Below are 13,805 nucleotides of genomic sequence, written 5' to 3'. Positions count from 1 at the left end.
CCTACTGCCTTCACCAAACCATTGACCAGCCCTGGCCGAGCCCTAATGCACCAGCCCGCAAAACCGAGCCCCTAGCACTCATGCAAAACCCATAAACCCTTGGCTCTACTCTCCAACATGCACAGCCCCTTCCCAACCATGTCCAGCCCTCTTTTATTCACTTTTATGACTCTTTTCCGTCCCTTAAACATATATTAATGTCATCGTGTATGATGGATTCATAACATTTTTCATATAAGCGTAAAATCGTCATATTTTTAAAATAATCGTTCTATTGTAAAAATAATCACACCTATATTTTTCATGCAAAAACAATTAAAGCATGCATATTATGATTTGAATGATGCGTCAAAGGATTTAGAAAACGTGTCTTTACATTTATAACGCTCGAATATTCAATCGTTGGCGAGGGTGCGAAGATGGACGACGAAGAACCCTAGCTTTTCCTCCTCTTGATGAATCTCGAATTTATGTGTGTTAATTGTGTGTGATTTGGCTGCAAAAGGGGCTGATGTATGATGTTTTGAAAGCCTAGGAGTCCTATTTAATTTGCATGCTATATTGGGCTTTGGTTTTGCGCCTCCAAGTATATGAGCAATTGACCCTACTCAGTTTAATTAAATTGAGCCTAATAAATCTTATTTAATTGAAACATAAAAGTTTACAAAATTTAGTTTCCAAAAATAATATTTTTGATCTTTTAAAAACTCTTTGTTTGCCCAAAACTGGCTTCCTCGATAAAATCGAGCTGGACTCGTAAAATAATTCGAACTCTAACATTTTTAGAAAAATTAAATCATTTTTAATCATATTAAGAAGCCTTGCAAATATTTAATGAAAAATAAATATTCTTGTCTTGGTCATCCTCGATCTCTTTTCCCCTGCCTATTATCGAATATTCGAGTAAAATCCTTCAATTTCATGAACTCATGTCATATAATTATTTAATCATGCAATGATATCTATAATCATTTAATAAATATCATGCAAGCATTTAAAATCAATTAAATAAAACAATTAAGCAATTAAAATAATTTTGCATGCATGTGGTTTACGTAGGTTGGTTTTTCGGACGTTACAAATCTCACCCTCCTAAATAGAATTTCGTCCTCGAAATTTTCTTTGTCTTAATAAATGAAAAGCTTGGCTCCCCTAATCACTTCATACTTAGCCATCTTAGCTAAATTCTTACTCTTCATTTTGGTACTCCCAAATCTTGAAAATTGTATTTCTAACCCAAAAATTCCCCATGTCAACTCCTAATTCCAGCTCAAATTGAACATGCAGCATATTCTCCTCTAAGTTCTTCATCATTCCTATCAATTCCACTACCCAACATGCATTTAATATTTTTAATGCAGCATGCAACTAACATTTATATCATATATTATATAAGCATTTAAAAGATTTTTCAGCATATAAAATATAAAGCAGTAAAAACTCACATATTTGAGGCGTGACTTCTTGAGCTTCTCAGAGTGACATTACACAACCCTTTGGGGAAAATCTTGGCTCTGATACCAACTGAAACGACCTCTATTTTTTTTTAATAAACCATAAACTCGAAAATTACTAATTAAAAATAACTTAACATATCCATAGATCCTCATAATTTAACATTTGAATCTCAAGTGCATAAAATAAAATCTCTAAATCGTCACTAACCAAAAATCCTACATCGACCTTTAAAAAGATCAACTAACAATAAAATAAAGCATAGAAATTTTCAATAAAATCATTAACAATAAATCTTTAAATCTTTATCTATCAAGCTAGTGCGGAAAATAAATGTCTCTCGGGAGTGTACTGCCACACTCGATCCACTCAAGCGTCAAGCCTCCTTATATCATTAAATCCTACATCATTCAACCTAGTGAGTTTAATGACTCAGCACGTTCTAAACATGAGTAGCAAATTATATATATACAATTATACATGAAAAATAATGTTTTTCATAGAATGCATCGACTGAAAATTCGTATGACAAAATTGACCTGCGAAATGATATCATATGAATTTTTGTGCTTCTTCTCTAAGGCCAAAAATATAATATTTTGTTTGTGAAAAATTTATCAGATAAATAAAAAAATAAAATATAATTTTTTATTAATAAAAAGCTACATATATAAATTTTTACTTCATGTAAACAAATAAAGAATAAAGAGATTTCATATCACCTCATAGGACGTTGAATATGAAGTAAAAGTATTAATCTTGTGTCGGGGATCGGCTTAACCTCTATTTATGTATGTAAGATTAAAGATATGAGTAATATTAAAGAGATAGAATCAATGAGTTCAAATATGAAGTATTAAAAGAAATATATTTTCCACAAAAACTGCATGCACTTGCGGATAGAATATGATAGTACCACCCACAGACAGTATCAGAGCATCCGTATGGAGTTTTAAACTTCATATAAAAATAATAAATTGTTGTCCATATGAGACAATAAGCTGTCTATCCAAAATCTCCCTATAATTAACTGCAAAATTTATGAAACCTGTGAAACACTGTCACATAAAAAAAAAAGTTTCAAAGAAAAAATTATCGAACTGTTCTTAATCTTTATTCTCTCAATGGCCATTTTGAGAAGCTCCATGCCTTTTATCTGAGGCCTTCATACCAATTGTACAAGTCTTGGTTCAAAACTAGTTGCGATAAGCGTGAAATTCAAAAGTAACGGTGGATTTATATTCTGAGGACGTCCCGTAATAGCATTTGATTGTCATCGCCTTTTCTTCCCTTTCTTCCTTCCTCTGACTTCTTTTTCTAAGCTCGCCATCCTTCGATCAAGAACAGGGGTGGAGGGTATTCTTTGATTTGTAAGGTTTGATGTATTTTCACTCGGTGGTGCTGATGATGATGCTAGCAACTGTTTCTTCTGTGCGTCGGAGTACTTTTTAATGGCTTCGAAGAATGAAAATCCCGAATTTTTATCAGTTGATGGTGGCGGCACTGGCAATTCTGGTATACCCAAGAACTTCTTCACCTTAGGTCTCTTTATAACTGAGAAGCCCCGGAAAAGTAATAGAAATAACAAATTTAAAGGAAAAACAGCCCGTTAAGGAATAAGCATTGAAGAAAAAAGAAGGTATCAAAAATTAACAAGGCTCACCTAATCCATATGTCAGGGAAAACAGGTTGGATGTAATCCAATAACAAAATATAGCCTGTGGAACAAGTGCATGATCTAGTTAATTGCTTGCAGTAGATTGCACACAATAAACATCAGTGTTGTAAATGGCGGTAGGCGGTGGCGAGACAGTTACCACTGCCTCGGCCACCTAGCAGTTGATTTTTTTTTACTATTTTTTAATACATGAGTATATATATAATCATGTAATGCAATTAAATAATGTTTATGCATAAATAAGCTTCATATAATACAATGTATACAAAATCAAATAAATACATAAACGCAACTGACAAGATCATTAATAAAAATTCATCATCATATCAATACTAAAAATTCATACAATACAATATAATACATTTAAATAGAAGCATAGAAAGTGTACTAGTGTACTAATAATTAGGGTTTTTTAAAATTTTGTTGACTTTGACTGCCCCACCCGATCTTACTCATCTTCTACTGCCTAAGGCAAATGCGGTGCTGCGGTCGACAGCCGCCTGCCGCCTAGGCGGCCATCTTAGCCGCTATTTAGAAATAAACATAGCATCGAGCATTTATCATTGTACTAAAAACTAGAACTAATGTCGCCCTCACAAGAGCCCAAACACTATATTTTATCGTTCTCCCATGTAAGTAGCCATACAGGACAGCAAGGACAATTTTTCTTTCCAACAAAACGTTCCGAGTCTAAGTCTCCATGCCTGATAATTTTATATGAGAAAGTTTAAGGTTCTAATGAGATAACTTTCGTTCATGTTGCATTAGCTTTCAAAAAAGGGTAAAATATTGAGGTGAGGCTAAATTCACATATAGTGCAGAGTTTTAGATGGATAATTGCTGCACGACAGACCTGTGGGAAACTTGCAGTAAGAGGGATTGACAAGGCTGCGAATCCCCTACACACGTTCTTGATGATTTTAGCAGATGCATTCCCTTCCATACCTTCTTGAGCATTGCACTGAAAAGAGAATTGTAGTCCAGTATTACATGAGACAAACCTAGGCAGTAGGCACCGAGTATTTCGATTTGACATGAATAGAAACTTTTTTTACAAGAATTGACCAACAGACATCTGTCCAATTTTGTACCAAGATGTTAAGATTCAACTTTTGCCATATCCATGTGTTTTAATAATAACATTTATCTAACGTCAATTTATGTGCTGCTATATGAGATAACCAAGGTCCCAAAATGTAACACAGAGCAAAATCTGAACATTGTAAATCAACGATTCTCAGTAGTTCATAAAACCTTCCATGCTCTAAAAAAGATTCATCACAAAGTATTGTCAGATTTATCATTTATATTTCCATTTCGTGATTAAATATGAGAAAAATATTTCTTACAAACTTTCATCAGCATGGCAGTAGAGATACACCTACGGCCATCAAGCACTCGGTGAATAATTGCAAGAAACCTATAATACGTTATTATTCTTGGTTCTTCGATTTTTATGACAAGAATGAAGGAACCACTGTGTTACACTATTGCATAGTTGGGCAAGAAAAAACAGTGTAGAATTTCAAGCTGTCAAGAAGCTCTGTTAGTATAGTAGGAGTTAAAATTGGTCATGTAGTGACAAATATAAAAAGTACATAAAAATTGAGATGATGGCTAACCTCCACAGTAATCCAAAATATCAACGCAGTTAAAGTGGGGAAAATATACATGCTATCCGTGGCAGTCAAATCAGTAAACCAAAGTGCTCCACCATCTTTAAAAGATGGAACTTTGTCCACCATGTTTCTAATCTGCATATATAGTGACGAGAAAAACTATCAAATGGTGAAATAAAATGATGAAATAAATGTACTAGATAGATCATCTTTAACAAAATAAAAGGAACATCGTCTCACCGCAAAGAAGAAAGAGCAAAAAATGGGACCTGAAATGAGAAGTCCCTTCAAAGGGGTGAATGGTGTAACACCAGATCTGGAACACAAATAATCAATAATATATTTAACGACATTTCTTTTTAAGTTTTCTGCGAAAATATCAGAGAAAAACAAAGTACACTATTAAAATGGTGTATTGATGTAAACTCTTCAAGTTGATGGAAGATATCATCACAGATGCACAATCTTTTTTGATAGCGGAAAGTTGCAAAAGATTGTGCGAGTGGCGTTTATTATACAACACATTCCAATTTATAACTTGACTGAAACTAACTCAAAAAACAAGGCATAGATTACTTATATACCCCTCGTGCCAACAAAGCAATGACAAATAGAAGCAAGCCTGTCCTTTGACTTGTTGACCCTGTTTCTCTACAAAACTCAACTCGTGACTCTCACATGTTGTCCATATATCTCAATAAAATTGATGAAGCTGTACCGTTCAACATGCGTATGTTATTACACTGCCAAAATCTAAGGATGAATTAAAAAATCCCATTCCCCTTTTCTTCTTGTCTAAAACATGGTCAAATTATATATATATATATATGAGGATCCCAAAATTAATGATTCCAAAAAATGAGCAAACAATAGACACTTAAAATGGCCATGCAAATCATTAAAATGGGAAACATGCATACTCTTTGAATAGCGTTTTCATCCGTGTTCGACCTTCGGCAACAGCTTCTGGACTCATACCCTGCACAACCACGGTGTATGACACCCAAAAGTTGATGAAGTCAAGTACAAGTATCACAACATAAAAATTTGAAAGTAACTAGCCACACCAGCCTCCAACCAAGAGTCGGTCAAGCAAACACAACAATACAAAATAACAGGAGGACAATGTCAATACCCTATTTTCCATGTCTTTCTTAATCTCATCCAATTGTGGCTTTAGAATCTGCAAGAAATATTAGCAGTTATGTGCTTTCCTCAAAGATACAAAGCAATATGGTATACCAAAGCCATGCTGAAATGAAGCTAAAATGTATAAATTAGTTTGCTCTCCTTCACACTAGATAACATGGTGATCAGCTAATCCAACATCTTAAAATTCTTGTAGCATCCCCTACACTACACAACCAGAAGAATAAAACAAAAATAAGAGGAAACTATGATATTATTCAGTGTTCTAAATGGCGGTCGGCGGGTGTCGAGGCGGGTCGAGGGGTGTCGAGGCGGCGAGTAGGCGGGTCGAGGCGGCGAGCAGGCGGTCGAGGCGGTGAGCAGGCGGGCGAGGCAGTAGTCAACAATTTTAAAAACCAAGTCAAAGTTAACTAATTTTAAATATTAAAACCCTAACACACCTCTTTCTTTACAGTGGTCCAATTACGGTGGTAACACTCCAAACTTACAAAAAATGGCAATGAGGTTTCTCTCTTTGACAAGTAGTTCATCGGGCTGTGAAAGAAATTGGAGTCAATTTAAAGGGGTAAACATTGAGAACTAATTCATAAATTATGTTATCTATCAGTTTTTTTTAACAATGGTTTTAAATTTTTAGATACATACTAAGAAGAGGTATAGGCTTGAGACATCAAGATTGAATGATCTTGTATATGTCAAATTCAATGCTAATCTTTCGAAGAAGAAGAGTAAAAGAGAAATGGGTGGAGATTTGCTTCTATCCTCTCAAGCTAGTGAAGCTCAAGGTTGGCTTGTTGATGATGGTAATGAAGATGAGGTCGAGCCGGGTTTAGGACTTACTTGGAGAATGGTAGCGGAGGCCTCGGGAGCGGATGAAGTGCTACATCCAAGGAGGAGTGCAAGGAACATCCCCATTAGAGAACTTAATGAAGATTTAGAAACATCGGAGGAGGAGAATGAAGAAAATGTTGATTTTGAGTCCGATGATGAGAGGATCATGGATGTAGTAGATGGTGCATATGTAGATGATTTGGAAGATTAGTTATATTTAGTCTACTACTTGTTCTAATGATGGATAATTGATTGAAACTTTGAAAATTTAAACTTAGTTTTTTGGTAAAAAAAATTATATTACTTCGTTAGCATAACAACATTAATATCATGATGAATCTTTATTAATTGCACATTATCTAGATATTATATTTTGTGTTTAAACATTATTTAATTGCATATTTTACATAAAAATGATTATAATGCATGATTATCTATAAAAAATTACTTAAAAAATTCAACCGCCTAGGCGGCCGAGGCGGTAGGCGGTCACCGACCGCCCCGCCACCGCCTCCCGCCATTTACAACCTTGATATTATTCAAGGCCTTTTGGAGTAAATAAGAACAAAATCACCAAATCAAAAAATTATATAAAAGATTAAGATGTTAAAACATGGAAAAAGTACCTGTTAACCGAAAAAAGTTAATAAGCACATTACTACTTTGTAAATGGAAAATGTCTTCACCTACAAACGTGCAATGTATGATAATTTAAGATCCAGGGAACTCCTATTGTCCAATAAGAATAGTTTTTGATACCATCCTCGATGCTGTCACCCCCAGCCATACCTATTCATTTATTGATCTGAAAATCACAGTTCCCTCAGACGAGCAACTATTTCAGATACCCCATAGAAACGGGAAAACGAAGAGCAATACTTAATATAAAGATATGTATTCCAAATTGCTCAAGAGATAGGGATTGAGAAGAAAAGAACTGAAATCCAACCACTCTCCTAAACTTCCAGAGCTACATTTCATTTCTGAATGTACTTAAAACTGTCTTTCTCCTAAACGAGATATATGTTTTTCCTTTGGCAAAATACCTTGCAAAGGGATAAAATTCACTCAAAAATAGATCGAGTTGTATTTATTCATTGACAGTATTTAATCATACCCACTACCAAGGTTTATACCCGAAATACAGGATCACTGAAACAGGTACATGCTTAAATAAAAGATGATGGCTAGGAAAACTCAAAAAAAGAAATGCACAATGAGAAACATATATGCAATAACTCACAGAGGACTTCGTGGTGGCCTTGAGCTGATTTATCATAAGGGGAACCTGAAGGCAACGAATCAAAAGTGTTGTCACAGCAATTGATGCCCACCTACACAGCACACACAATCGTAGTTTCAAACATCATCACTTTGCCAATCCTTAAGAAATTTAATAAGCACAAAACACATAATAAAACGGAATATAGAGACAGTGCATTCTCTTTAACACATCAAGCCATATCAATTAAGATAAACTCAATCGGAAAACGTACTTATGTCCAACACAACATTCAAAAATATCTCAAACAGAAAGGCAAATCCCCAACACGGTTAATCTGAAACCTGAAACTAATTTTTCCAACGGTACGCTACGGTTTCTTATCAAACTGTAATACGCATTTAAAAGTGCTGCACTTCATATCAAACTGTTTGAGACGAATAAAATTGATAACAGCTTGAGAAGTAGGGACATTTAGTTCTCGCATTAAAACAAAGAGTGATCCCTCACCAACCAAATCCAGTAAAACTATGCACATAATCAACTAAGTACTGGAGTGCAGCCACTGGTAAGAACGAGTCTGAGGCAGCAACTGCGACCTCATTCACCACAGGCAAGGTCTGCGAGGCAAGTTCAACAGTCTTATTCCCAAAAGCATCCGCCACATCAGTTATAATCTCAATTTTTTCAGCCGCCCCATCTCCAACGCTCGTGCTTGACATGTTCCTCGCAAAAGCCAGCCCAGAAACAGGTGGAATCACACATCTTCGGTCTTGAAACAAATTTCTAGACCAATGAAGATTGCTGAAATCGCTCCTGGACCCATAACAACGGCTGCGGAAATATTTGAGGAAATCAGGGTTTTCGCAAATGGGATTATTAGGCAGGCTTTCACGATCATTTTCATCGAGATGAATATGTGAAAATGAAGGAATGACTCGTTGTTGCTGTTGATAAAGCAGCTTTGCTCGAGCGGTGACGCCCCGCCTATAAGCCATTGATATTGCTACCTCCTATGAAGAAAATAAACAAATACTGCACAAAAAGGATTCAAAGCTTGAATCTTGACATCAATCTGTCAAAAGGGATTTCGGATTTCTAATCTGAAATTGATGATATACAGTTATTCTCAAGATTGAATACTTACCAAGCTAAAATCCCGTCAATTTTGAGATGAAATCAAGGAGTAGACAAGGGTTTTGATGGGTTTTATTGTTGCAAATTCAATCGTGCGGTCACAGCTAATTCGTAGTTTTTCCACTGTACTGTTCCAGGTTTTCCTCAAACCGGTAGTCCGTCCGCATTTAATATTAGATAATAGACAATTTTTTTGGTAAAATATTTCACGGATATATGTGAGACGATCCTACTGATATTCACAATAAAAATTAATACTCTTAGATAAAAAGTAATACTTTTTCATGGATGACCTAAATAAGATATCTGTCTGACAAATACGACCCGTGAGACCGTCTCACATAAGTTTTTGTCAAATACTTTTTATCCATTAATTTATGTATTTTTTGGTATTGATCCATTAAATTTCAAATTTTGGTTCCCATATATTAATTTTTAATTTTCTTTTTATTTTGATTCAAATGTTGATGTAAAATCTCAAATTGCTCATGTGATGACTAAAAATGTTGATGTGGTATTGAAACAAATTGACGTGACATTGAAAATTAATGATTTGTTCGATATCACATCAAAAATTAAATCAAAATTTAAAGTTGCATGACAAAATCAAATTTTGAAAACTTAACAAATCAAAATAAAAAATTGAACAAATTAATTGACCAAATTTGTGTTTCTTTTTTTTTTTTTTTGTGATAACGGGTAATAATAGACATTTTTACTTGCAATAAATTATTTAGTTTAATTCTTTCATAAAAAATTGTTTTTTTTTTTTAATATCATAACCTTCTCCATACAAAATCGAATCGATCTGTCTTATAATTCTAGATAAGTATCATCATATAGCATCTATTTTTTTTTTCTTTTTGACGATGAAATACGCAGTTTCTACTAAAGCGATAGCTTGCAAACCATGCTAACCAAGTAAATTGCATTAAGCAAATTTTGTGCGACAAACTCGCCTAAGAAAGTGTATGTAGGATAATCAAACTTTAAATCATTAGTCAAACACTCTCCTACTCCACCACCTCGAACATCTATATTTTTCTGAAAACTGGGTAAATTCTATTTATATTCATGTGAAAATATATAATAAATGAAAAATATTATACAGGTCTACAAGGAATCCTAAATGCTACGTATATCTATAGCCATCAAAATTGGCCAACGAGACTGGTCGGCCCGCAACCAGCCAAAACCCGTCGTTTAAAATAGCGGTATCACCCGCTAATTTTAGTTATACTTGGTGGATTGGGGAGGAATGACCACCGCAATCCGCAACAATCTATTACTCAGGGGGTGGGTGGGTCGGTCCATTATTTCGGCTTGTTGGAATTTTCAACCCAACTCGTCTATTTGAAAGAGCGGGACTGGCCAACCTGACAAACGGTAACTACGTAAAATTTAAATCACCACCTTGACCGCATGATAAGTTTTTAAATCTTAGATATCTATTTATTTATTTAAGTTAACTCTTAAAGTAATGCTTTTACTATTTTTACGATATAGTCATGATTTTTCAGTCTAGATAGATTTTCGGATGAAAAAATCCGAGTACGTAGTACGGTTTTATGTTAAAAATGTATTAGGAAAATTCTTTAGGTAAATCGAATCTTTTAATAGTTTTGGAAGAAAAAATATTTGATTTTATTATTTCATGGTCTAAAGTTTGAGCAAATTGATTTTAATTAAAAACGCACTTTTAAGAATTATTTAACATTTTTCTTGTAATGTTAAAGTTAGCACTTTTAAAATATAATTTATTGAAAAAAAAATCAAATTTTTCTCAGCAACTTTTAGCATAAAATTTTAGCAATTTCAAGAATTGAATTAACAACTTTTAAGCTGAGAAACTAGAGGGAAAACCTTTCTCTCCACTCAAATTTAGAGTTTGAATGAAAGTTATGACTCATGAATGTGGGGGGTATTTTTTAACTCTCTATATTTTTGAGTTAATTGTGATTCATGGTTGTGAAAGTGTCTTTTGACTTTCCAAATTTTTGAGTCAATTGAAAATTTTTTGCTCTTCATATTCTTGAGTGAATGAGAAAATTAATTGAGTTAATTAATATTGCATGACTTTTGGTTTATATTTTGGGGCTTATAAATAGTGTGTTCATTTCCTCATTTCATACACCTAAAAATGCTTTTTACGAAAACTCAAGATCCATCTCAAGTATTCTCTTGCATTTCATATTGTTAGTTTTTGATTTGACCTCAATTAAATTTCGGTGATAAAGTGAAGGTACGTTTTCAGTTCACCGGTGTAGTGATTCTTCTCTATATTGCTGCAAGGCTTTGCCGTTGTATCCTGAGAAACAGATGTTCGTCCAGATCCTCGAAGCACCGTCTGAGGAACAAATCTGTTTTAAGAAAACTCTACTTCGTACAAGCCTCGGTTTGGGTTAGTGTTTCTTGTTGTTCTTTTATACACTATTTCATATTTTCAATAGTATGCTCATTTTCATATACTGCTTTTGATTGTCGACTACCGAAACCTCAACAAGGCCTGCCCAAATGATGACTTCCCTCTGCCGAACATGGATATACTTACTCATCGACAGTGGTTCAGTGAGTATAATTAGATAAGAATAACTCCTGAGGATGCCGTTCTGTCTGTATACTTACGAGATTGCTTTCATTCCATGCTACTATATTTTTGTTATTAGCAATTTGGCTAACACCTTTCGGGTTAAAAAAATTCCGAAAAGATTATACATGTGTGACGTACAACAAATCGACGAAATTTGTAAAATAACATTGGTCAAATATTTTTTTAAAGAAAATTACCTCTTATATTGAAATGTACTTTGAAGATGTCATTTTCTTAAAAAAAAAATTTTGACCAATATTAAAAAAATACCTATAACAAATCAAGTGGCTCACGTTCTTGCGGCTTTTGGTTTTTTCTTCCCCGACCCTAGGGATGGCAATGGGCCGGGGCGGGGGCGGGTTTGCCACCCCATCCCCATCTCTGAATTCCATCCCCACCCCCATCCCCGTCCCAATCTCCGTTTTTTCGGGTTCGGGAATCCCCAAACCCGAAACTTCGGGGATCAACTTCCCATCCCCGTCCCATCCCCGTTTCAAAAATATTAATATTGTAAGACGATAACGAATAAGATTATTAATATTTTAAAAAATAATAATATTATATTAATACTATTATTTTATTATTGATATTATTTTCGGGGCGGGTTCGGGGATTTCGGGGATGAGGATAGTAATCCCATACACGCCCCGAATTACATCGGGGATTTAAAAAAATCTCCGAACCCAAACCCGAAAAAATCGGGGATCCCCATCCCCGTTTCAGGTTTTCCCCGCGGGACCCCAAACCCGTGGGAAAAGTTGTCATCCCTACCTGACCCCCTTCTTTTGAGAGCTTAGGGATTTTCCTTCTTAGGTGAATAAATTTGTAATAAACGATTCGTTAGAAATAAATTTACATGTTTGTTAAAAAAATAAAAAAAGATAGAACAATAGAGGAAAGGGTTTTCGGCTGCTAGGGTCCAAGAGGGGGATAATTTTTCTTCGTTTTGTCGAGCACGGTCGTGTTCGGGGTATTTGCCAAGCACGGGTCGTCTTTGAACCAATCGCGCTTCAAAAAAGAGTATTTTAATCATTTGTTTGACGTATCTATGAATTCGTATTATGTTTTTTTTTTTGAGTTTTTTTATATGAAGGCGGTTGGTGACCGCCTACCGCCTCGGCCGCCTAGGCGGTTGAACTTTTTTAAATAATTTTTTTATAGATAATCATGCAATATAATCACAAATAGTAATCATTTTTAATGTAAATATGCAATTAAATAATGTTTAAGCACAAAGATGTTTCATACAATATAATATCATCTATATAATGTGCAATTAATAAAGATTTATCACCATATTAATGCTATTATGCTAACAAAGTAATATAATTACTTTTACCAAAAAACTAATTTTAAATTTCAAAGTTTCAATCAATTATCCATCATTAAAACAAGTAGTCTCTCAATCTTTTTTTGCCCTAATCGGATGCTTTAGGACATACTTCAACTTATCCTACAATACCCGCAATATAATGCTTCATCCTATAAACTCCTCCTTTAATAAGCCTCTTACACAACTTGCATGTGATCCAATCACTTCTCTCTTTTTATTATACAACACCCCATATTCCCAAACAATATTATTAGACTTTAGCTTAAATTCCAACTCCAGTTGTTTTTCTTTTTCCGCCATTAATCTTCAACAATAAATCAATAATAAAATAATAAAATAATAATAGGAAAAAAATTGATTTTTTAAATTACAAAACCTGAAATATTATAAAAAAAATTATAACAAATAATAAATATGCAATGCTAACCTAAATATCATGACTGCTGGCGGCGGTCGGCGGCGACGGGCATCGGGCGGCAGATAGTGTGTGGTGGTTGAGACTTGAGAGTTGAGAGTGAAAACCAAAAATAAATAAAGAAAGTGAGGCATGCTAGGGTTTTGATATTTAAAATTAGTTGATTTTGATTAGGTTTTTAAAATTTTGACTAAGTTTTTAAAATTGTTGACTAGGTTTTTAAAATTGTTGACTAAGTTTTTTAAAATTGTTGATTACAACTTAAAAATCTTGACTGTCCGCCTGCTCGCCGCCTCGACCCGCCTCCCCAACGCCGTATAGTTTGGGCCGCCTAAAACACCCGCCTCATGCATAGGTGGTGCTATTGTGTACAGTA

At 34.5% G+C, this 13,805-nt stretch overlaps 2 protein-coding genes and 1 long non-coding RNA gene across 4 annotated transcripts; 2 read left to right on the top strand and 1 right to left on the bottom strand.

The window, feature by feature from the left end:
* Positions 1–2,400: 2,400 nt before the first annotated feature.
* On the bottom strand, positions 2,401–9,239 carry LOC142518041 (mitochondrial inner membrane protein OXA1-like). 2 transcript variants are annotated; one of them, XM_075620634.1, is made up of 10 exons: positions 9,102–9,239; positions 8,465–8,989; positions 7,976–8,066; positions 5,888–5,935; positions 5,673–5,731; positions 4,993–5,068; positions 4,756–4,887; positions 3,987–4,094; positions 3,119–3,173; positions 2,401–3,009 (listed from the first exon to the last, which is right to left on the bottom strand). In XM_075620634.1, exons 2-10 carry the CDS (start codon positions 8,950–8,952, stop codon positions 2,729–2,731), a joined length of 1,338 nt encoding a protein of 445 aa, XP_075476749.1. In that variant the 5' UTR covers positions 8,953–8,989; positions 9,102–9,239; the 3' UTR covers positions 2,401–2,728. The 2 variants fall into 2 exon arrangements, with proteins under 2 accessions (XP_075476749.1, XP_075476750.1); XM_075620635.1 differs by having other exon boundaries at positions 8,465–8,967.
* On the top strand, positions 5,942–7,922 carry LOC142518043 (uncharacterized). Its single transcript, XR_012813457.1, has 2 exons — positions 5,942–6,163; positions 7,277–7,922. It is a non-coding gene; the product is annotated as an uncharacterized LOC142518043 (long non-coding RNA).
* LOC142518042 (uncharacterized) lies at positions 6,364–7,922 on the top strand. The gene is made up of 2 exons (XM_075620636.1): positions 6,364–6,466; positions 6,539–7,922. The coding sequence occupies exons 1-2, from the start codon at positions 6,395–6,397 to the stop codon at positions 6,941–6,943; spliced, it is 477 nt and encodes a 158-aa protein (XP_075476751.1). The 5' UTR covers positions 6,364–6,394; the 3' UTR covers positions 6,944–7,922.
* Positions 9,240–13,805: the final 4,566 nt, after the last annotated feature.

This window comes from Primulina tabacum, chromosome 11 (assembly GCF_025594145.1).
Source record: "Primulina tabacum isolate GXHZ01 chromosome 11, ASM2559414v2, whole genome shotgun sequence".
Lineage (NCBI taxonomy): Eukaryota > Viridiplantae > Streptophyta > Magnoliopsida > Lamiales > Gesneriaceae > Primulina > Primulina tabacum.
Note: the sequence above shows the minus strand (reverse complement) of the source record. Positions and strands in the feature narration are given on the sequence as shown.